The sequence below is a fragment of the Brassica napus genome, chromosome C4, assembly GCF_020379485.1.
Source record: "Brassica napus cultivar Da-Ae chromosome C4, Da-Ae, whole genome shotgun sequence".
NCBI lineage: Eukaryota > Viridiplantae > Streptophyta > Magnoliopsida > Brassicales > Brassicaceae > Brassica > Brassica napus.
The window spans coordinates 20,843,961-20,869,412 of record NC_063447.1 but is presented as its reverse complement, the minus strand read 5'-3'; the positions used below and the strand labels follow the sequence as shown (position 1 = coordinate 20,869,412).

Sequence of the window (25,452 nt, the reverse complement as noted above, 5' to 3'; positions counted from 1 at the left end):
AATTCATATAAAGTTTGGTGTTTTCAAGTCAAAGAGATTAGAATGGGTTTGGAGAATTTTAGTTTGAGAAAAAGGTAAGAACTTTATGCAACATGAAGTTACCAAATGAAGAAAAATCAGATATAAAAACTTACCAAAACGCTCAGATCTGTTATGAAAGGGAGACATGTGAGAAGACTCCGTCAGAAGACTCCCAGGTAAGTCGTCCTGGAAGTCTTCTAGCGCATTATATTTTAGACGACTAACAGGTAAGTCGTCCAAGAAGTCTTCCAGATATGAAAAACCTGCATATCCAAATCCAGATCTGAAAAACATGCATATACAAAAACGTTCAAATGGCTTAAAACAGAGAATATGAGTGGAAGATTAGATAGATCTACATTTATAGAACACACAAAAATACATATCTAAAATTAATAGATCTACCTTTAAATGAGTGGAAGATGAGAACCATGTGCAAAACAAGATAAACTAATGAGAAAGACATGAGACAAAAACAATAAATTGATATAAAGTTTGGTGTTTATAAGTTCAAAGAGATTACAGAGAGGTTGAAGAGTTTTAGAATGAGGAACATACCGTTTTTGTTGCAGCCATTTGAGAGGAGAAGAGAGAATGTGTAAATTTTTCTTTATATATGGAGACAAAAATTCCAATAAGGTTAAATATTTTCAATTCAGAAAACTTTCAAGTAAGTTTTCTAATAGAAGACTTACTAGATGACTTACTTGCAAGTCGCCCAGAAGACTTCAATATTTTTAGTTGGAAACTAAAATATTTTTAGCGGGAAACTAAAATATTTTTAGTGGGAGTTAGAAGACTTTCAAGTAAGTTTTCTAATAAAAAACTTACTAGATGACTTACTTGTAAGTCGCCCAGAAAACATCAATATTTTTAGTGGGAAACTAAAATATTTTTAGCGGGAGTTAGAAAACCTTCAGAGAAGTCTTCTAATCGCCAGAGGACTTACCTGTTAGTCGTCTAGACCCTAAACATAACTCCTAAACTAAATTAACTAACTAAACACTTCATAAAATCAAATTAAACTTAAAAAGTGTTTACTATACACACAAATAAACACATATATGTAAATTTTTAATTTTTCAAAAAAACATTTAAGCTTTCCAAAATCTAACCCTAAGAATACATACAATACTAAAAATATGTTGTCAAACCCTAAGACAAAAAATATCATGATTAACTACTTTCACTCATCTGTGTTGAAAACTATTCAATTTTATTATATCTTAATTTATATTACTTATAACTATTTATAATTACATGATTTTAACTTTTCACTTGTCAAAATATTTTTAAAAATTTTTAAAATTATTTTTAAGATCAACTACACCAGAAGACTTCCCTGGAAGTCGTCTAGACGACTTACAGTATCTCAGAAGACTCAGACGACTTTCCAGGGCTATATTCGTAAAAATGAGTTTTTTTTTTGTTTGGTCACAAGGGGCTGACTGTAATTTCACAAGGTTTTTAGGTTAGTTTTGCATTTGATTCAAGTTTGGGTATAGTTTTTGTATTTAAAATCAAGTTTTGAGTCATATTTGGCAAATCTCCATATATATATATATATATATATATATATATATATATATATATATATATATTAATATCATTTAAATTACATTATATACTATATAAAAATATGTTAATTTCAAAATTTGCAGTGAAAAATTATTGAGATCATAATATTCTAATTTTGAAATTTGTATTGAAAAATCACACGTTAAAATTTTTGTGATTAACAGTTTAAATTTTTGTTACAGAAAATATACAAATGTTAATAAAATTGTATGAGTAGAAAGTACAATAAAAATATTTATATTAAAATATACTATATTTAATTATATACCATAGAAAGTAAATAAAGTTTTTGTTTTGATTTATTTTAAAAAAACCATGATTTTAAATAATCACAAGGTATTGGTTTTAATTTATGTGAATACTCTAATGTATTTATTTTTATGTATACAAATTATTTTTTTAAATAAGTTATTTCTAATATGTTATTTGATCTTGACAATTCCAAAAATACATTTCTTCAAATCGAAGTGATTTTTGATAGGGGAAATTACTTGTTTACCACTTTCATGCTACCACTTTTCATTTTTACCACCACTAAAGGGACATTTTCAAAAATACATTCTTCATTAAATGGCAAAAGACTCTTATGCCCTTGTTCTTTATATATATAATAAATAAATATTTAAATAAATAAAAATTAAAAAATAAAAAATAATTTTTTTAATTTTTTTTCGAATTATACTATTTCGAAACTTAAACCCTAAACCCTAAAACTCAACTCTAAATCCTAAACCATCAATCATAAACCCTATTTTTTTTTTTGAAATACGAACCCTAAACCCTGAAACATCAAATCTAAACCCTAAACCCCGAACCCTAAACCTTCAACTCTAAACCCCTAAACCTTCAACTCTAAACCCTAAAACATCAACTTTAAACACTAAACCCTAAACTTCAACTTTAAACCCTAAACCATCAACACTAAACCCTAAACTATCAACACTAAACCCTAAAAAGTAAACTCTAAAACCTAAACCCTAAAAAATTAACCCTAAACCCTAAAACATCATCTCTAAACCCTAAACCCTAAACCTTCAACTCTAAACCCTAAAATCTAAACCCTAAATCCTAAACCCTAAACCCTAAAACCCTAGAGTTGATGTTTTAGTGTTTAGATTTGAAGGTTTAGGGTTTTAGCGTTTAGGGTTTACATTTAGGGTTTAGAGTTGATGTTTTAGGGTCTTGATTTGAAGGTTTAGGATTTGAATTTTAGAAAAATATAGGGTTTAGGGTTTACGTTTAGGGTTAAGAGTTGATGTTTTAGGGTTTAAATTTGATGGTTTAGGGTTTACGTTTAGGGTTTAGAGTTGATGTTTTAGGGTTTAAATTTGATGGTTTAGGGTTTAGAGTTGATGTTTCGGGGTTTAGGGTTTAGAGTTGATGTTTCATGGTTTAGGGTTTAAATTTGATGGTTTAGGGTTTAGAGTTGATGTTTCGAGGTTTAGGGTTTAGAGTTGATGTTTCATGGTTTAGGGTTTAAAAGTTGATGTTTTAAGTTTAGATTTAGGGTTTAGGGTTTATGTTTAGGGTTTAGAGTTGATGTTTTAGGGTTTAGATTTGAAGGTTTAGGGTTTAGGGTTTATGGTTTAGAGTTGATGTTTCGGAATTTAGGGTTTAGAGTTGATGTTTCATGGTTTAGGATTTAGAGTTGATGATTTAGAGTTTTGAGTTATGTTTTAAGTTTAGACTAGATCTCGATCCGCGTAACCGCGCAGATTTTTGTATTCATTTATTTTTATATAAATATTTTGTTTTCAATTCTAAATTGGTATATATTATAATATATATGCGTCTATCAATTTTTAAAACATAATAAGTTTACGGTATATTTTTTTTCATTGAATAGATTGTTTCAAACTTTTACATGTATTTGTATCTTTTTCTATATATATTTTTTTGGATTATTATTTCATTATTAAAATCGTAAATATATATATATAAAGATTAACAAAATATTCTTTTATTATCATATTCAAAGATATGGTAACATTTCATTGTTTTAGAAAGTTTTTAAAAAATTAAACTTTTCGCTTCATAGATTTATATTATCGAGTAAATAATTTAACATTTAATTTTTGTTTAATTTTTAAAATAAACTATATAGTTTAAAATTTGTTTTCATTGGTTTAAGGTAGTAAAGATTAATCATTGCTAGATAATATGATTTTTGTTATTTAAAAAAATATATATAATTTTAAAAATTAACATCGACAAATATTTAAATATTTAACATATGGAAGTATAATATTACAACATTAAATTATATATATTTATTTATACTATCTATAAATTTAATGGATCATCTATTGTTTAAATCCAATTATTTATAGCCCAATAAAAATTTCTGGTATGGCCAAAATTTAAATGATAAGATTAGAGATTAAATGTAACATGACTTTGTATGAATAGGTCCATTAGGTTCATTTTTAAAAAATCACACATGAATCAAGGTTGTGACTTCTGTTTTAATATATAAGATTAGTTAACAATATGTTTTTTTTTTGTCAAAGTTAATCAAAATGTTATAAATGTCTTTTACCCTTCATTAAAGATGGGGTAAAAGTAGTTAGTGTAAACATGAAAAGTGGTACTTTGAAAATAGTATTTTTGGCAATTTCCCTTTTTAATATCGGAATCATTATATATATATATATTATTTCATTTAGATTAAATACTTTAGTCTTGATTTTTATTCTTAAAAAACTTTTGATGAAATATCATGACAACATTTCAATAACCTCCTTTTGAGGTTGTTCAAAGAATGAGAGATTGGATCATTCGTCTAATATTTGTTTTTCCCTAACACCATATTTTGCTATTATAATTGTAAAAGCTGGTGAATATATGCTAGACACACATTTATATTTCAAGTCTGCACTTATATTCTATAACAACTTGATATATTAAATTTAAACACTAAACTGTGAATATAGTTTGCCGGTAATTTTCTTCAAAAATTTGATTCTTAGATATGTATATGGTATATCTGGAGTGGAACTAATTTTTTTATAGATGTCCATCTTTTTATGTAATTCACATAATACATAAAAAAAATTAAAAAAAAAACAAAACTCACATTAGTGAAACAGAAACAAAAACAAAACACACAATTTTATAGAGGCAGAAAATAAAATCACTTATGGAGAGTTAGAAAGCCTAATCCCCTATCGTCATTTTACATTTTACAATCGATGTTGCCTATCTGGTTTTGGTTATTTGTGTTAGCCGTAAAATTTAATTTATTTTTCTGCATATGAAATATTAAAAATAATTAATATAAATACATTAACTCTTCAATAACGATGAAACATTTAAGAAACTAATATTTGTATTCGTCATTTTATAATCGATAAAAATTGTAGTGTTACAAAATGTTAAAACAATTTAATGAACAAATATTAATATAAAAACTCGCTCTGGATGGAATTATCATCTAGTTAATTTTATTAAATGTCTTGGCATTTTTATTCGTTTTTTATTTATTTTATTATTTTGTTTTATTCGACATTTTTACTTAAATAGTATGCTGTTGTCAAGAGAAGATGAACCGGTGTTACCGTTTCAACACTTCAATATGTTTTTCTTAAAATAAATTTATTTGATTTTTTACCTCTCAAAACCAAAAAAAAAACATAAACCCTAGACGACCAACGCTTAAGTGGATAATACGAACAAAAGGAAAAAGAAGGCATTTACATCCACAACAAAACTCCAATGGAAGCTCTAGGTCACCTCGGCATTGCCCTCTTCCCCTTTCAGATTTGCCGACTACCACCGGCGACCAAACTCCGGCGTAGCCTACCCTCCTCTCCGGTCATAACCACTGTCTGTTCCGCCAGCCGATGGGCCGACCGTCTTCTCTCCGACTTCAATTTCACCACCGATTCCTCCTCAGTCGCCACCGCCACCGCCACTTTGGCCTCTCCGCCACTGTCTATTGACCGTCCCGAACGCCACGTTCCCATTCCCATCGATTTCTACCAGGTTTTGGGAGCGGAGACGCATTTCTTAACTGATGGAATCAGAAGAGCATTTGAAGCTAGGGTTTCAAAACCCCCTCAATTCGGTTTCAGTGACGACGCTTTAATCAGCAGAAGACAGATCCTTCAAGCTGCTTGCGAGACGCTCTCGAATCCTCGGTCTAGAAGAGGGTACAACGAAAGCCTTCTTGATGACGAGGAAGCTACAGTCATCACTGATGTTCCTTGGGATAAGGTAATTTGGGATTTTGAATTGTTTTCTTGGTCGTTTCATTTCTCAGGATAAAAGATGTTTTTTTTTTTTTTTTGGTTGTTGTTTAAATCATAAATACAATGAAGGTTCCTGGTGCTCTCTGTGTACTGCAAGAAGCTGGTGAGACTGAAGTTGTTCTTCGTGTAGGAGAAGCCTTGCTTAAGGAGAGGTTGCCTAAGTCCTTCAAGCAAGATGTGGTTTTGGTTATGGTGCTTGCCTTTGTTGACATCTCCAGGGATGCAATGGCATTAGATCCTCCTGATTTTATTACTGGATATGAGTTCGTTGAGGAAGCTCTGAAGCTTTTGCAGGAGGAAGGAGCCAGCAGCCTTGCACCTGATTTACGTGCCCAGATTGATGAGACTTTGGAAGAGATCACTCCGCGTTATGTATTGGAGCTTCTTGGTTTACCTCTGGGGGATGATAAACGACAAGATGGTTTAAGCGGTGTACGCAATATCTTGTGGTCTGTTGGAGGAGGCGGAGCATCAGCTGTTGTTGGTGGTCTTACACGTGAGAAATTTATGAATGAGGCGTTTTTACGAATGACAGCATCTGAGCAAGTCTGAAACCTTTTCCTTTTTTTTATCATGATTTTCGCATTGGTTTCCCCATTCTAATCTCTGCTCTTTGTGTCATAGGTTGATCTTTTTGTAGCTACCCCGAGTAATATTCCAGCAGAGTCATTTGAAGTTTATGAAGTTGCGCTGGCGCTTGTGGCTCAAGCTTTTATAGGTAAGAAACCCCACCTCTTACAGGACGCTGATAAGCAATTCCAGCAACTTCAGCAGGCTAAGGTAATGGCTATGGAGATTCCTGCGATGCTGTATGACTCAAGAAATAATTGGGAGGTAGACTTTGGTCTCGAGAGGGGACTCTGTGCACTGCTTATAGGCAAAGTCGACGAATCCCGTATGTGGTTGGGGTTAGACAGTGAGGACTCACAATACAGGAATCCAGCTATTGTTGACTTTGTCTTGGAGAATTCAAATCGTGATGACAATCACGACCTCCCTGGGCTCTGCAAATTATTGGAGACCTGGTTGGCAGGGGTTGTCTTTCCTAGATTCAGAGATACCAAAGATAAACAATTTAAACTCGGGGATTATTACGATGATCCCATGGTTTTGAGTTACCTGGAAAGAGTGGAGGTAGTTCAGGGCTCTCCTTTAGCAGCTGCTGCAGCTATGGCAAGGATGGGAGCTGAGCATGCGAAGGCTAGTGCTATACAGGCACTGCAGAAAGTTTTTCCTTCTCGTTATTCAGATGCGCAAGAGACGGTGTCTACTGTAGATCATGCTGGTAACAATGTAGGACATGATGTTGATGAGACTGCTGTTTTAAGTGCAGCAACTGAAGGAGCATCCGAAATCTTTGATACAAAGTCTAGCGTCGATGCAATTACTGTAGAAAAGTCCAATGCTGATAAGCTAAAGGAGGCAAGTGTAAAGATTCTCTCTGCCGGTGTTGTTGTTGGAATAATTTCGCTGGCCAGCCTGAGGTATATGTCTATTAAAGGCGGCAGCTCATCGTTGCAACGCAAGGATATGACTTCCTCTACGGCATCTGAAATTGGTACCATAGGTATATGATCAAAGGATGCCAATTTTATACAAGCTTATTGCTCAAAAGTAGATATTAACAGGAATGAAAGTAGATCGTTTACTTGATACATGCCCCAAAAGATATCCTGAGTATTTAGAACCGAGGTTAAGAAGTTGCTGAGTAGATTTCACTCACAACATGTACATATGCTGCTTGAATGTTTTGATCAAACTGTAGACAAGAGTTGGAGCTGTAGTGCAGTGTATTTAACATTTCTCTTTAGGATAACTTATTTAGCAAATTGTTCTACTATGTTTTGTCCAAAACTTTATTTCCTTCGAATAATCTTTTTTCTGACTTAGGGCCAGTTAAATCCGAGGATTCGGTAGCGCTTCCCAGAATGGATGCTAGGACTGCAGAGAGTCTAGTGAGCAAGTGGCAGAAGATCAAGTCTCAGGCCTTTGGGCGTGATCACTGCATAGAAATGTTGCCAGAGGTAAGGGAATAAAGTTACAATTCACTCGATTGTGTTAATAAACCTGGTTGTAGTGTTTGCAACGATGTCTGGTAATTTTATAGGTTTTGGATGGGAGAATGCTGAAGATCTGGACAGACAGAGCATCTGAAACTAAGCAGCTCGGGTTGGTGTATGATTATACACTGTTGAAACTCTCCGTTGACAGCGTGACTGTCTCAGCTGATGGAACTCGTGCTCTGGTTGAAGCAACTCTGGAGGAGTCTGCTTGTCTATCTGATTTGGTTCATCCAGAAAACAATGCTACAGATGTCAGAACCTACACAACAAGATACGAAGCTTTCTGGTCCAAGTCAGGAGGATGGAAAATCACTGAAGGCTCTGTTCTTACATCATAATATGGGGTTCATATGTAGCATGTCTGAACTTGCGATTTTCTCTTTGTTTGTATATTCTCCTGCTAAGCTAGTGTTCAATAAATGAACTCGGAAATATTCAGGTTCCTGTCACTCCCCAATATAAGTGCTACAATTCAAGTTTCTTTTTCAGTCAGGTACATATTATGTCAAGAGAGTTACTTATCTTACATTACAATCCATGCCTTTCACAACTTTATGAGCAGGAGCTGTTCGTATGTGCTTCTGTTATAATCGGGTCTAGCGTAGACCGGGAAAGATTTGGTAAATCTCCAGCCGGATGATTTTACCTTCTTCGTTCTAGGTAACAGGATGAGGCCAAACATTTCCTTCGGCATTCGACTTGGCTCAACAAATCCAAGAAGCTTAGACACAAGAAAGCACTCTCTTTAATGTTTTCCATGTCTTGTGTGTTAGTCCACTTTGTATGCCACCTGCATGCTTCTCTGCTTTGAGTTCACCTCCACCCCCCATTTTTGGTAAACTTCTGTCCTCTCGTTCCATAGAAATTTCTTTGGTATTTACCTTGAAAGGCATTCCTTCTCGCGTTTGTATCCGGATTAGATACCACAGGAACTGGTTAGCATAATAATTATTGGTATATGGTTGATATTTGATGCGACTTGATGAGAAGGTGTGCTTGAAAGAAACCTTAATGTTTCCGCGTCATTAGCTATTGTCTGCTTCAGAAAAGATAGCCTTCTGAATTCAACTTCCATATAAACATACTCAGATGGATCACCTTTGAAGAGCAAGAAGATGTAGGTTCTGTGAACCAATGGTACATTGCATAAAGCACAAAGCTCAGTTATTTGCCTTTGCTGTCTCCCAAATTCTGAAGAAGAGTTAGTTGAATATTTCTCTGGAAAAGCCTCTGTAGAATCTGTTTCCTTAAGTATTGTGTCTTCTACCTGCAATTTAATGCTGAGTCAAACTGTCAAGAGAGGATCCAATGTTTTGTCTTCGCAGAAAAGAGTTCAAAAGTAAGAAAATATATTCACTTACTAGAGGATGATCGGGGTATCTGAATAATCTTGAAATGAATGAAATTTTCTTTCAGGAGTTGAAAGTCCTTCAGATATATTGCAAAAACATGCAATTCTTCTGATTTTAAAACTATCTTCAACAATTGAAAACATTCCGTTGCAAGTGTTACATGAATCTGTTGTAAATTCTTTATTATTTTCCATTGTCTAGATGAAAGCTTCTATTTCCGAGTAAAAGATAAAATACTAGAAAGAAAACAATATTCTTCTTTAGACACAAGATTTGAATATCTTTAACAATTTTCAACGTATACACTGAATTTCATTTTAATTTTTAAATTAATGAAATACACAAACCAATAATTCCCACTTATCATCAATTTTTACCGTATCATCTAAAATATAAATGCATTTTATATTTTATTTTCCGTATTCTAAAATAAAAAATTGTTGAATCTGGTCTGACCAAATTGAACCAAACATGAACCGGATTGTAATAAGTCAAATACATATATATATATATATATATTCTGAAAGAGGGTAACCGTCATATAAGAAGTAAGGAAATTGCATCATATAGCATTCAAAAAAGAGTATAATTCATTTGATTACTAAAAACCCTAATTTTTATCTACAGTTGTATTTTATGTAATAATACTATATTACTCCTCAGTTTAACTTACATAATCTGTTGAGAATTAATGATTAAAATAAATATTAAATAAATGATTTAAAAAATTGTGCCTGCTATTAATGCACACATTTAACTGATTTTTTTCTTCCTCTTCCTCTCCATATCAAATTTTTGTTTCTTCTTCATACATACGGACACACACCTTTGGCCACTTCGTCTTAACCACCTCCACATGCACAATCGAATCGACACGGTATTCACTCCGTCATTATCACCACTATTTTCTTATCACCTCTCAACATCTTCCATTTTCTTCTCTGTTGCCCTCAGATTCACTTATTCTCCATCGCCATCAGTTACTACTTACTTACAAAAATTTGATCGGAAAAAGATCTTTTTTTTTGTTCTATTCTACATTATATAAATAAAATAGAAATGAAATGTTATATGTATTATGTTTATTCTACATTGACATCATCACCACCACCGTCATTTTGATAACCCGCCCTTCGGGATAAAATGGTAGAGAGCGCAAAAATCAGAATCTGGAGCCGAGCGTTTGGGAGTCTAAGTATCAGAAGGAATGTTGAGTTTTGATCACATAAAACTTGACATAATTCGAAGAAAAGAGAAGACTGGTCGAACATCAACTTGGTTGTCGAATCGCGGGAGGTAAAGATCGATCGAGAAATTTTGAAGAACGAAGTGGTCGAAGAATTGATCGTGAGTGAACTATGAGTCGAATAAGCTGTTCGATCATAGTTAGAAGATGTCTTATATTGATCAGACGGACGTTTTGGAAGCATAACATTTTTGGAAGCACGACGTTTCAGAAGCTTGACGGTTTAGAAGAACGACGTTTCTTCAACGGGATCGAAGTACGACGGGAAAACCCGAAATTGGGCAAAAACCCTAATTTCGGTATTATGAAATTTTTCGAGGAAGCTGGAGAGTCGGAAAATATAGATCAGAAATATTTTGGAGTCTATTAATAATATTTAGCTCATCGGAACTTGAGCGGAAAAATATTCGGGATTGATCGCGGGTCGAAAATATGCCGGAAGAGTCAAAAATCGCGTAAACCGACCAAGAAGCTCGAGGTGTCTCGATGCATATGGCCAGAACGTTCTGTTTATCATATCAGCATCTGAGTGTCAACACAAGGAGGAGATGTAGATGTGCATGAGTGCTGAACATGCAGCTTGACAAGTCGTAGCTCGAGGTGTCGCAGTATCTGCGAACAACGCATGTGGACTGACATGCAGAGGCCGGTGTATCACAACGCATGACGGCTGTGCATCCTGAGGGACATGTGGACGTGGGTGTGTCTCCCTGCATGTGTCTGGGACATGCCTCATGACATGTGTGTGCCCGTGTGTCGCCGCGCATGTAACCGGAAGCTTGCGGGATGACACACGAGCGCTCGTGCGGCTCGATGTTACTCGCTGAAGATATCTATAAATACCCACGACCCCCACTTCATTTCTCCACATCCAGTCCTGTCCAAGGCAACATAAAAACGTGAGAGAAAGAGTATAAAAAGAAAGCAAGAGATTCTGAGCTTATACGAGAGTTTTAGAGAGTTTCCGAGGACCGAAATTCTGTCGGGAAGTTCAGAAATACTATCCAGAAGCTAGAGGAGGCTCTGTCCGACTTCTGATCAGTCCAGTCCAGTCCAATCAAGGCATTGACATTGGGTTTTGGCTAAGCGCTCTCCGATCAACCAGCTGGTCACCGGCCTAGAACACTGTGTGTTGGTTTGTGTGAGTTCCACTTGGAACGTAGGGAAGATCGAGTATTCATATAGAGTAGAATGCTCACACTGTTGCATGATAGAGTCCTTAGGGTTATTTATTAAACCGGACTCAGTTTAGCACAGGCTAATCTGAGATGAAATGGAATTAAGACTGAGATAATAACCTGACTAGGACTAGGATGATCGATTATAGTTGAATTGAGATTGAATAGTGTTTCCTCGCCCTCGTATTCAGCGGGTTCAAGGAAACCCCTTATTCGCTGGATCGGGAAGACTCAGATAGACGGGGTCATGGCCTATGGCTGAGAGATTACACGACGGTGTAATTTGGCAGTGACCCGAAGGACTGTGGGCTGTCGTGCGGTGATCCGAAGGACTGTGGGCCGCGGTCGGTTGAAAGTTCCTTCTTCTGGCCTTTGTGGTAGGGAGATAGGATATTGCTGATAAAGAGGAGGAACACGATGTCACCAAGGCCCGAGTTAGAGTGTTGTGTCGTGTTGAGTAGTCTTATATGTGTTTGGGGTTGTGGAACCCTCGAGTCAGTGATAGCACCGAGATACAGTGTTGTCTTTGATCGAGTCTTGATTGTTAGACTTGTACGGAATCCGTTTTAGTAGTTGGCCATGTGGCCAAGGATTGTTATTATTAGATTAAGGTTGAGCATACTTTAGTCGGTGTGTTTTCGGATTAGCCTTAAGCTTTGTTTATTGCGCATATGCTAAGTTGATTGTTATTTTGGGTTGTCGGGGCTAGCTACTAGGTTTTGGGTAGAGGTAGCCAGCTCACTGAGTGACCTTACGTTACTCACCCAACTCTCGTTGTCCTTTTTGCAGGAGACCAGGTTGTAGAGGATTGGACGCATAGGCCACCGGAGTAGATTTGCAGTGCATTTGGCTACGGTTTGATTCTTAAAATATTTTATGTTTCCTTTGCGTTTTATTTGGATTTGGGATCCCCAAAATGTTTAAATGATCTTAAAAGAATTAGAATTGAACTTAAAAATTAACGGGTTCAGATGATATTGGTTTAGTCCGAACCAACACAACATTAGGTCTTGGTACGGGTTGAAAAGCCTTAGGTCTCGATCTAACGGAACCGTTAACTGTGGGTGTAGGTTGCAAAGCTTTAAGCCTTGAGTTAGCGAGATGTGTTAATGGACGAACTGGTCTAGGTCGTGGAGTAAATTTTGTGACTCTGACCGGATTGTCCTTAGCCCGTCATGTAGCACTTCCAGACCATGGTGTTGGGTTGGACGGTCAGTCATGTTCTTGTTTGATTGTTGGCTGGCCGGTTGGCCTTTCATCTCCAACCCTTGGTGTGGGTCGTCCGTCGGTCATGTTCTTGTTTGATTGTTGGCCGGTGGGTCGACCTATGCCTAGGACGGTTCGGGGGTGTTACAGAGGTGGTATCAGAGCATGGTTACAATTATGCTCACTGGTTCCCGTGTTTTCAAACGTTTTCAATGTTTTTCGAGTCAAAAAGAGTCGCCAATGCACTCTCTAGGAAATCCGGTCGTGTCCAATCGTTGGGAAGGGGTAAAATAGATTGTATTATTAGAATGTTGTCTAACCCCTATATATATTGTAACTTGATTCCACATGTTGTTGTACTGGTAGGGTAGGATGGAGTTGCAGTGCGATGGAGGATTTCGACGTTTTACCTAGTCCTACATTGGCATACCTTTTTGCCCCCCAGAGTTTTGATCAGGTTGTGCCTGACATGATCACGACACCTATCTTCATTTCTGAGGATGAGTCAGACGATGTGGCGGTTCCAGCACCTATTATTATCATTTCGGATGATGACACCGAGTCAGATGATGTTGTCATGGAGGTGTCTTCAGTAGAGCCACCGATGCCGAAGGTAGGGACGCCCTCCATATCATATGGTTCCCCACCCTTACAGGCGTTTGAGCTCCCCATTTCTCCTACATCACCGGGATTACCTGAGTTGACTCTTATCCTGGGGATCGACGAGGAGTATGAGCTTGAGACGGGATGGTTGACACTCCTCTATCAGCCTATGGAGTGTATCAGAGATGGCGAGGACGACCCACTATTGCATTACCCAAAAGGGATGGTTGTCGATGAGCCGCTTACTCAGCCGTTGGAGTCACCATACTATCATCCTATTCACGAGATCGGAGAGCCATATATCTTTCCGACGATGGAGACAGACATGAAGGGGTTACCACTTCCTCATACCATTCACGAGATTGGAGACCCATCCATCTTTCCGACCATGGAGACAGCCACGACGGAGTTACCATTCCCTCATATGATGTACGAGACCGGAGACCCATCTAGCTTTCCCGCGATGGGAGAAGCTTATGTTCTCGGAGGATCAACTTCATTTGGAGATCCTTACGCTCCTCAGTCCTTTCACTATGGAGAAGGTAGCGATGTGTTTACTGGTGTCGGCGATACGTATGTGGATCCTCACGGATACCCATACCACACTACGAGTTATCTTGGTGGACCAGGCCTGTATTCGATGTGCCTTGCGTGCGGTGATGTGAGGCACTTGGCTGCCTTTTGCCCGAGATATGTGGACTTGCTGGAGATACCCTACCTACCATGTGCACAACCGGGGGAGGAATCACCATAGTGGGGGCGCTGTCCCAACTGCTCTATGTTGCTCTCTGTATGGCGTCCTTAGACGCTTAGGATCGGGTAAGTCTGGGTACTAACTTTTTGTTGTGATATAGCGGTGTATAGACTTTTGTTGTGTTATGTGACAGGCTATGTCCCTTTTGTTGTATGATATACCATCAGTAGTTATAAAGGATGTTTTTCTGTCAAGTATATGTATATTTGATGGAAGATATGTTTTGTAGTGAAAATGGTTATCAGTTTGGGTCATCTATTTAGTAATTATGTGACCATATTATTCAAGTATGCATGTTCTTGTTTGATGTTGAATATTTGAGTTATGTGGTTTGCAAAATGAAAAATGGAGATCGCTTGGATATATGGTCTAACATAACATTTACAATGGTTGAAATATCACACAAATTGTTAGTATCATTGGAAACTTAGACCGCCTTATTAAGATTAGATGGTGGAATCTAGAATGCCTGGATAGGAATGCTAGGTTGCCTGGATAGAATTGTTAGGTTGATGGTTAGCTTTGCAAGTTAGGTTGCTTGGTTAGTATTGTGATTAGTTAGCCTTGCGATAAGTTGTTTGGCTAGTAGATTATTTGTGTAGTGGTTGGCTAACTTGCATATGAAGTGTTCCGTTAAATTGCAGCTTGTAAGTGTGTTTGTTGATCGAGACTTTAAGGGATGAAAACCTTAAAGTAAAGAGAGTTCAAGGCCAAAAACCCAAAACCCGAAGAGAAAGAGGAAAGAAAGATTCAGAGACTGGACCGTGGTATGGACTGGACAATGGACAGGGACAAGGCTTCACTTCATCAGTATTTGATAAAGGAGAGTTTGAGAAGAGGATTCGAGTGATATGGTGCAAGGATGGTATTAACGAGAGGACAAGATAATATCATCAGAAGTAAAGATGTTATGGCCGAGTAAGAGAAGATGATCCAGCGATCATTCAGCTGAAGAGTTACGAAGATGATTGTGGAGACCTTGAGGAGGACACTCAAGGAACATTGGTAGACAGCTTAAAGATATTATGGGGACAAGTAGATAATGGATGAGCCATGGGAATTCGAGAGGAAAAGAAAAGGTTCGACCAAGAAGAATTCTTGGAGAAGCATCAAGATGGAACGAGTCTAAAATCTGAAGTGTCTATGGAGACCACAAGACGGAGTCATTCCAGAAGAGATCACCAACACAAAGTATCAAGGAGGAGTGTGCCCTGAAGCTGGGCATTTATGCAACAAAGAATTCGAGGACAAATTCTATTAAGGGGGAGAGAATGTGATAACCTGCCCTTTGGGATAAAATGGTCGAGAGCGCAAAAATCAGAATCTGGAGCCGAGCGTTTGGGAGTCTAAGTATCAGAAGGAATGTTGAGTTTTGATCACATAAAACTTAACATGATTCGAAGAAAAGAGAAGACTGGTCGAACATCAACTTGGTGGTCGAATCGCGGGCGGTAAAGATCGATCGAGAAATTTTGAAGAACAAAGTGGTCGAAGAATTGATCATGAGTGACCTATGAGTCAAATAAGCTGTTCGACCATAGTTAGAAGATGTCTTATATTGATCAGATGGACGTTTTGGAAGCATAACATTTTTGGAAGCACGACGTTTCAGAAGCTCGACGGTTTAGAAGAACGACGTTTCTTCAACACGAAGTAATCCGAAAAACTTCGTATCAACGGAATATTAATTCAGAGACATCATAATTCAGAAGAAGGACGGTAAGTACGCACGATGGGATCGAAGTACGATGGGAAAACCTGAAATTGGGCAAAAACCCTAATTTCAGTATTATGAAATTTTTCGAGTAAGCTGGAGACTCGGGAAATATTTTTCGAGTAAGCTGGAAACTCGGGAAATATTTTTCATCAAGGTCAGAAATATTTTGGAGTCTATTAAGAATATTTAGCTCATCAGAACTTGAGCGGAAAAATATTCGGGAATGATCGCGGGTCGAAAATATGCCGGAAGGGTCAAAAATCGCGTAAACCGACCAAAAAGCTCGAGGTATTTCTATGCATATGGCCAGAACGTTCTGTTTATCATATCAGCAGCTGAGTGTCAACACAACGAAGAGGTGTAGACGTGCATGGGTGCTGAACATGCAGCTTGACAAGTCGTAGCTCGAGGTGTCGCAGTATCTGCGAACTGCGCATGCGGACTGACATGCAGAGGCCGGTGTGTCGCAACGCATGAGGGCTGTGCATGCTGAGGGAAATGTGGACGTTGGTGTGTCTCCCTGCATGTGTCTGGGACATGCCTCAGTACATGTGTGTGCCCGTGTGTCGCCGCGCATGTAACTGGAAGCATGCAGGCTGACACACGAGCGCTTGTGTGGCTCGATGTTACTCGCTGAAGATATCTATAAATACCCACGACCCACACTTCATTTCTCCACATCCAGACCTGTCCAAGACAATATAAAAACATGAGAGAAAGAGTAGAAAAAGAAAGCAAGAAATTCTGAGCTGATACGAGAGTTTTAGAGAGTTTCCGAGGACCGAAATTCTGTCGGGAAGCTCAGAAATACTATCCAGAAGCTAGAGGAGGCTCTGTCCAAGTTATGATCAGTCCAATCAAGGCATTGACGTTGGGTTTTGGCTAAGCAATCTATGATCAACCATCTGCTCAGCGGCCTAGAACACTGTGAGTTGGTTTGTGTGAGTAGTTCCACTTGGAACTTAGGGAAGATCGAGTATTCATATAGAGTAGAATGTTCACATTGTTCCATGATAGATTCCTTAGGGTTATTTATTAAACCGGACTCAGTTTAGCACGGGCTAAGCTGAGATGAAAGGGAATTAAGACTGAGATAATAACCTGACGAGGACTAGGATGATCGATTATTGTAGAATTGAGATTGAGATGAGCTGCATGTCTTGATTATTTACTACTTGGTTGATTAGTTATGGATTAAACATGCCTTAGTGATGATTGCTTGGTAGTGATTATTGTTTGTGCAGGGATTGTGGTAATGTTGTTGTCTAGGGGATCTTTGGCCATATAGGCCGATCTCCTGGTTCTAATGTTGATACTACGGGTCCTATGCCATATAGGCTGGACTACGAGTATTAGTGGATATTGTCGTAGACTCCTATGTATTGTTTAGTTTTGGGTTGAAGTCTTGTCCCTTAGGTTTTTCCTAGGGATTGTGTGTCGAGTGCTATGCCGATAGCAGGTGCGAAACCCGCCCATGCTAGGCATGTTTTGGGGTGGACTAGTGTTTCCTCGCCCCCATATTCAGCGGGTTCAATGAAACTCCTTATTCGCTGGATCGGGAAGACTCAGATAGACGGGGTCATGGCCTATGGCTGAGTGATTACACGACGGTGTAATTTGGCAGTGACCCGAAGGACTGTGGGCTGTCGCGCGCTGATCCGAAGGACTGTGGGCCACAGTCGGTTGAAAGTTCCTTCTTTTGGCATTTGTGGTAGGGAGATAGGATATTGCCGATAAAGAGGAAGAACACGATGTCACCAGGGCCCGAGTTAGAGTGTTGTGTCGTGTTGAGTAGTCTTATTTGTGTTGGGGGTTTCAGAACCCTCGAGTCAGTGATAGCACCGATATACGGTGTTGTCTTTAATCGAGTCTTGATTGTTAGACTTGTAAGGGATCCGTTTTAGTAGTTGTCCGTGTGGCCAAGGATTGTTATTATTAGATTAAGGTTGAGCATACCTTAGTCGGTGTGTTTTCAGATTAGCCTTAAGCTTTTTTTATTGCGCTTAGGCTAAGTTGATTGTTTTTTTGGGTCGTCAGGGCTAGCTACTAGGTTTTGGGTAGAGGTAGCCAGCTCCCTGACTGACCTTACGTTACTCACCCAACTCTCGTTGTCGTTTTTGCAGGAGACCAGGTTGTAGAGGATTGGACGCATAGGCCACCAGAGTAGATTTGCAGTGCATTTGGCTACGGTTTGATTCTTAAAACATTTTATGTTTCCGTTGCGTTTTATTTGGATTTGGGATCCCTAAAATGTTTAAATGATCTTAAAAGAATTAGAATTGAACTTAAAAATTAACGGGTCCAAATGATATTGGTTTAGTCCGAACCAACACAACGTTATGTCTTGGTACGGGTTGAAAAGCCTTAGGCCTCGATCTAACGGAACCGTTAACTTTGGGTGTAGGTTGCAAAGCCTTAAGCCTTGAGTTAGCGAGACGTGTTAATGGACGAACTGGTCTAGGTCGTGGAGTAAATTTTGTGACTCTGACCGGATTGTCCTTAGCCCGTCATGTAGCGCTTCCGGACCATGGTGTTGGGTTGGACGGTCAGTCATGTTCTTGTTTGATTGTTGGCATTTCATCTCTAACCCTTGGTGTGGGTCGTCCGTCGGTCATGTTCTTGTTTGATTGTTGGCCGGTGGGTCGACCTATGCCTAGGACGGTTCGGGGGTGTTACAGTCATAGTCATGGCTCCTCACCTTCATCTTTTTATTTTCCTTCCTCACTACTCCATCAGCTCCACCCTGGTCATTTTAGGGTTTCTTATTTAGAGGTGGGGATGAGGTTGAAGCGAGCATTAACTTCTTCAATACAATCATAGACATTTCATCGTATCATTAATATGTACTATGCTATTTATTTTGTTTCATTCTATTCGGATTTATGATTTATATTTGGATTTAGAGTTTAGCGATTATGGTTAAAAATTTAGTATTTAAGGGTTTAGTATTTAAGGGTTGGAGTGGAATTGGGATAAGATTTAGTATTTAGGGATTGTGATGAGAATGATGTCTTGTACTATTTTGATGATATGGTATAGAACTTTGCGAGTTAATATAGTATAATACTTTTAATGTCAACATTGTCTTATGAAGCCTAAATCGTGGGCCATATAAATTAATGTTAACATCATCTCTATTTAATTTGTCACCAGTTAATTGTTGCAACAAAGAGTATAATCGGATCAGTTTCACCTTAAATGTTTTCAACCCAATTACGTCAAAATCAATGCCATCCACTTAATTATACTTTCTATTTTAGCCATTTGGCAAATTAACCTTAAGATGTATCCCTGTGTGACCTAACGAGCTCCGTAGCTGTTCACTACTGCCGCAACACAAGTCTTTTAAGGATTTTCTGATGGGAGTACCGTCGTTCTACAGATGGTTAATTGAGAGGTACCCATTGATTCTGCAAGATGTCATCGAAGAAGAACCTCTCGACGTCAAGGTTCCGGTCGATACTATCAAACCTAATCCTAGCTGCGTCGAGTATGACAATCTGTACCTCGACATGAACATAATCATTCATCCTTGTTTCCATCCTGAAGACAGGGTAACACATTTTTTTTTTGCTCTTCTTTCTCCGAATTCATTCATTCATTCATCCATCGGATCTCTCTTTTCTACAGGTTCTCCAACAACGTTTTCAGAGGTGTTTCAATGCATGTTTTATTACATAGACAGACTTTTCGTCATGGTTCGACCTCGGAAGCTGTTATTTTTGGCTATTGGTGAGTGTATTATCTATCTTATGATACTAGACTTGTTTTGTTTTTTAATCCCTCTTTTGATTTTTCTTTTGGTGTAACTTTTTAGATAGTGTTGCTCCAAGGGCTAAGATGAATCAACAAAGATCCAGAAGGTTTCGAGCAGCAAAAGATGCAGCAGAGGCCGTATGAAAAGATTCTGTATCAATCGTGTGCTTTCTTTGATTGTGATGGTAGTGTGAGTTTCTTTTTATGTGAAGACAGTTGTTACATTACCATCTTGAACTACCATAACTTTTGGTCCACGAATCTGTCTTATATTTCTGTGTCGTAACCCGTACTTGGCTTCTGTTCAGACTACAATTAAAGAAAACGTTTGAAATTTGATCTGTTCACCTGTTTTTTTAGGCTTCTGAAAAAGAGCGACTGCGTCAAGAGTTTGAGAGTGAAGGGAAGAGGTTACCTCCTAAACTGGACTCTCAAGTTTTTGACTCTAATGTTGTTAACTCCTGGAACGGAGTTCATGTCTACTCTTTCATTTGCGTTGCAATACTACATTCACGTTAGACTTAACTCTGACCCTGGTTGGAAAAATATTAAGGTACTAATTATATTTTCCTTATGGCTATTTTTATGCATTGTTCAGGCTTTGACCATGATTTTCTTCTTCTAAAGGTTATCCCCTCAGATGCTAATGTTCCCGGTGAGGGGGAACACAAGATCATGTCTTACATACGTCTTCAAAAGAACCATCCTGGTTACAACCCCAACACTTGTCATTTTCTGTATGGTTTGGTATGTAACCTCCTGTTATTTATTTTCTTATTCTCCTTCATGTTAGATTTGGTATCTTGGAACTATTAATTAAGGCCTTTCTTCTTACGATTTGTGAATAACAGGACGCCGACTTGATTATGCTGGCTTTGGCCACACACGAAGTTCATATTTCTATCCTTCGTGAGGTTTTTTTACCAATCTATCTCGTTAACAATCTCTACACTTACATCTTCAGTATTGTTTTGACAAGTAATTAACATCTGAAATAGTCACAAATTTGTATGCGAGTCTTTTATGTTTCAAGATTCACTATAGAATGCCAATTTAATGTTTTTTCGTCGTGGTGACTTCACCTAGGTTGTTTTCACTCCTGCACAACAAGACAAATGCTTCTTGTGCGGTCAGCTCGGGCACTGGGCAGCAGATTGTGAGGGCAAGGTATAGAGCTAGACAGGAGACTTGTCTGATAAAGCTGAGACAGATGTTGTGGCTAAGAAGCCATACCAGGTATGTTTAAAGGTTACACACTTCAATACTATTTTTCAAAATTGCATGCAATGTAAAAGGCTCATTAATATCTTTAGCATTATCATTATGTTCCCTTATCTTTTGGCAGTTCGTCAACATCTGGACGCTTCGAGAGTATTTGGAGCATGACATGCAGATACCTAACTCGCAATTGCAAAAAAAATTGGACCGCATAATTGATGACTTCATCTTCATCTGTTTTTTTGTTGGCAATGATTTCCTGCCACATATGCCTACACTGGAGATACAGGAGGTTTGTTTTGTCTTAGCTTTCTGTTGTTATAATTGTGTTCCAGGTTTTAAAATGTTGGGTACAGTGTATGATCGATCATATATCACTCTTGCTAGTTCTCGATATCTGCTGAAAAATAGGAGTTATTAGATATTTGAGCTTCTGTAGCTGTAAATCAATCCATATGAAATCCTTATAGAAGTCTTCATTTAGTCGTGACCGAGCTCAATCGAGCAGAAATTGTAACTATGACCCGGTTGTGCAACTAGATTCTCTAGTTGAAGTGTCCGATTCATTGCGTCCGTCATTTGACAATAACACTAGTGTGGCGAATGTGGAAACATAGTATAACATCCAAGAAGTAAGTCACCGGATTATGAATTTCAATAAATTTTTAGTTTCTTGACGGAATATTCTATCTTTGTGACTTTTGGTTGGATTGTAGTTGATTTGTGTGATTATAACCTTTGTTTGTTAGGTGTAAACTATTTTTTCTCTTTCTCCATTTCAAGTTTTGGTGAAACTGTCAAGTTATGCTGTTTTTTTGCTTGGTGATAATTAGGGACTTAATCTTTACTTTTTCGTTTGAATTGTATTAAATACACTCTGGATTTCAGGAAATAGATAACAGAGAACAATTGAAGTTTAAGCTTAAGAAACTGTTGCGGGAAAAAATCAGATGGGTTCAGTTCAGGAAAAGGCGAAGAAGATAAGGTCATTTTTCTCAGCTGCATAAATGCTTAATCTTCGTGAGCTTGTTTTTCACATCTGCCTAATCATGCTGGCTATTTGACATGGCTGTTGTATGATCAGGTGAGGCTAGGTGTACAAGGATGGAGGGAGAGATACTACGAGGAGAAATTCATAGCTAAGACTATAGAGGAAATGGAACAAATATGCAGAGATGTTGTGAGTTTCCTCATGCCTGTAATTTGATGGTAATAAATTACGCTTACGTCAACTTGGAATGCACAAATTTACTGTTTTGTTATTATTGGCCAGGTTTTGAAGTATACAGAAGGTCTTTGTTGGATAATGCATTACTATTATCATGGTGTTTGTTCATGGAATTGGTCAGTTTCCTGTCATCCTCGTACATATATAATATACTTTTCATATTTCACTATTTTCTCTGTTCGTTTCTTGTAATATTTTGAAGCAGGATGATTATTGCGCCTAGATAAACAATATATTCTTTTAGCATTGTAATGCTCGTTCGCATCATACTTCATGTTTTAGTAGACTGTTCAATATACAAACTTTTCCGGGCTTCATATTTTTGCCATCCATCTTCTACTTAAACATAACCTCTAGTATATTCAACTGAGATGTTTCCAATTTTGCTTACATCGGGTCGGAACATGATTTAATTCCACAATAACCTTGTTCTAGCTAGAGGCAAGATGGCCTTAGTAATAGCAACTTTAGCAGAAATGAGTGAACTGATTCCTACTTTACCTTACTCCCTATTGTTTGTCTTTGGTTAATTGCGTGTTTGTTTTGCAGGTTTATCCTTATCATTATGCACCTTTCGCATCTGATCTCAAGTTCCTTGATAAGCTATATATTAAGTTCGAACTAGGTTCCACATTTAAACAATTCAATCAGCTTCTTGCAGTTCTTCCATCTGCAAGGTAATTCTATCTGTATTTCTGAGTGTTCATCATCTCTCTCTGCCGTCACTGGTTTGCTCACTGGATTCCTATCTCAGTGCACATGCTCTCCCAGAATGTTTTAGGAAACTGATGACAGATCCAAGTTCACCCATAGCTGAGTTATATCCTCCCGGTATGTGTTTTTTTTTTGTGCAGAATTAGTCTCGTTCATTGTAGTATTGTCCAATCCATGTCTCTCATTTTCCTTTTTTCGGTGTGCAGATTTTGAGATTGACATGAATGGAAAGCGCTATTCTTGGCAGGTTTGATTGTCTGTTAATCTTATTAAGGCAAACACTATTTCTAAAGTTAGATGTAATAATGCATATTTTCCATCTTTTCTTGTAAAGGGTATAGCAAAACTGCCTTTTATAGAAGAACAGCGTCTTCTGGATGCAGCCGCAAAAATGGAGCACTCACTGACGGTAAGCCTGTCTCATGCATAGATATTAACTTTATCGTGTTTATTTGTGTATACGAATCACATGAAACTTTGATTTCCTTGTATTTAATTTTTTCAGAACGAAGAAGTTCGAAGAAACAATGTTTTGTCTGACATGCTCTTTGTGGTTTTATCTTATCCGCTTGCTGAGCTCATCCGTTCTCTTAGTAGCCGCACTATTAAATTGAGCAACAAAGAACGAGCAACAGTTAAAGAAAAAATTGACCATGGACTAAGGTTTGTGTATAGATCTTGAGAATGGGTGATTCGGTTGGTAATAGTTGTAGACTTGTAAGGGTTAAGATAGTGATTTGATTTTCTGTTCCTAGTTTTGTTATAAAAGAAAAGGGGCTAGTTTAGTGGAAGTTAGAAGTTAGAATTAAAATCGAAAATTTATTGATAACTGCAGTGAAGGGATGAATGGTTACTTGGCGTTATGTGGTGGAGATCGTCAGCATTCATGCTTCAGCTCCCCCATCGCGGGGGATGGAAGATGTATTAGCCAATCAAGTGATGTAAGCTCTTTTATTAAGAATTTCGGTGTTGTTATTTTTAGGCCTCCCGAGTTATATCAAATTAACACTTTTTTGTACAGTTGTGCCATATACAAACTTCCAGATGATCTTAGAGGAAGCGACATTGCTCGTCCACCTCCAGGAGTGGTGTTGCCTAAAAAGGTATAGTTGATTGTTACTATTTGCATCTACTTGTCTTCTGATTTTGTGTTTGACGTTGTGGTGAAAAAATAAAGAAAGCTGTTTCTATAACCAAAAACATAGCCTACTTTTTTTTTACGACTTAGTGGTTACAGAGTGTTCTTTATTTATCGTGTTCACATCACAGACTGTACAACTAGCGGATTTGAAAGGTGGAGCTAATCTATGGCATGAAGATGGTGATCGAAGACGAGCTCCTGCAAAGATTATAAAAATAAAGAGGTGAAGATTATGAATCTTTTGTGGGATCCAAAGTTTTGGAAGACCTTTTTGTGTTAAAATCTGTTTTCTCACTGTCTGAGGATCCATTTCGGGGGGATAGGCTTGGGAAAGCAGCGCACAGATTTGTGTTACAGACGATAAGTTCCCAACCGGATAATACACACATCAACACCGAACCAGCATTGTGTCCGAATACTATATTCCACAACAATCAGGTGTCGAGAAAAGTCCCATCACTCCGAGGGAGTGCGGTACAGAGGAAACACCCTCAGAGTGAATTAGCGTTGAAGAAAACAGAAGCCATCAAAGTGAACTCACCGAGGAGGAGAAGACATCAATCAGAAAGCGCAAGGAAAAGGAGAAAAGAGGGAGAAATATGGCTAACAGAAGGGACAGAGCGAAGAATGAGCAGCAAGCAAACAAAGGAGAAAGCAATCTGGAAAACAAAAGGCCTCGAAGTGAAGTCAATGAGGAGAACAGACTGGAACACAAAAGTCCTCGATTCACTGAGGAGCGAAACATAAACACTGAGGGTAAGGAACAAAACACATGCGCTCAAAGCGAACTCACTGAGAAGAATGCAACGAAAGCGTAAGGAGAAGGAGAAGAAAAAAAGAAATTTAGCTCATGGAAGAAACAGATCCAAAATATGAGCAAGTAAACGAAGGACTGTTAGAACCAAACATTTTGATACTCAATATATGTTTTAGCGATCGTTCCATGCATCTTTAGTTTCACAAGCTACCTTCCATCCATTGTACTTGTTGGTTTGTTTGTTGTGCTTTCAGTTGGTGTTAGTGTCAAACTAATTTGTTGAGATAATCTGGAATCTTATATGGTAATTAGATAAAGCTCACGGCGTTGCCAAAATTTGCACAAATCCCCTAAAGGTTATCGCAAAATCTTCTATAAAATTGTAGGGGTGATCAATCGAAATGATGCTTTTTTTAACACTTGTTCAGAAGATAGAACAAGAAACATATGAATAGGCCATAGCTACGGGGTCAAAATCGGTCACGACGGAATCAATGTCTGAAAGTACGTAAAAATCGGCATGAACGTTTTTACGAAAAATAAATCTTCGAAAAAGATTTATTTTTACGAAGAATCTTGTGGAGAAAACACATTCACGAGACATCGGACAAGAGCTCGAAAAAGGTCGCTACGCAACGACCGAGGTTGAGCCAAGCCCGGTCGCTACGTA

The 25,452-nt window shown here is 37.8% G+C and overlaps 1 protein-coding gene and 1 pseudogene across 1 annotated transcript; both read left to right on the top strand.

The window, feature by feature from the left end:
* The first annotated feature begins 5,254 nt into the window (after positions 1 to 5,254).
* On the top strand, positions 5,255 to 8,408 carry LOC111205182 (protein ACCUMULATION AND REPLICATION OF CHLOROPLASTS 6, chloroplastic-like). The gene is made up of 5 exons (XM_022700624.2): positions 5,255 to 5,814; positions 5,919 to 6,395; positions 6,474 to 7,416; positions 7,740 to 7,873; positions 7,957 to 8,408. Exons 1-5 carry the CDS (start codon positions 5,314 to 5,316, stop codon positions 8,248 to 8,250), a joined length of 2,349 nt encoding a protein of 782 aa, XP_022556345.2. The 5' UTR covers positions 5,255 to 5,313; the 3' UTR covers positions 8,251 to 8,408.
* A 10,812-nt stretch (positions 8,409 to 19,220) lies between these two features.
* Positions 19,221 to 25,099, top strand: LOC111205654 (annotated as a pseudogene).
* The last annotated feature ends 353 nt before the right edge of the window (positions 25,100 to 25,452 follow it).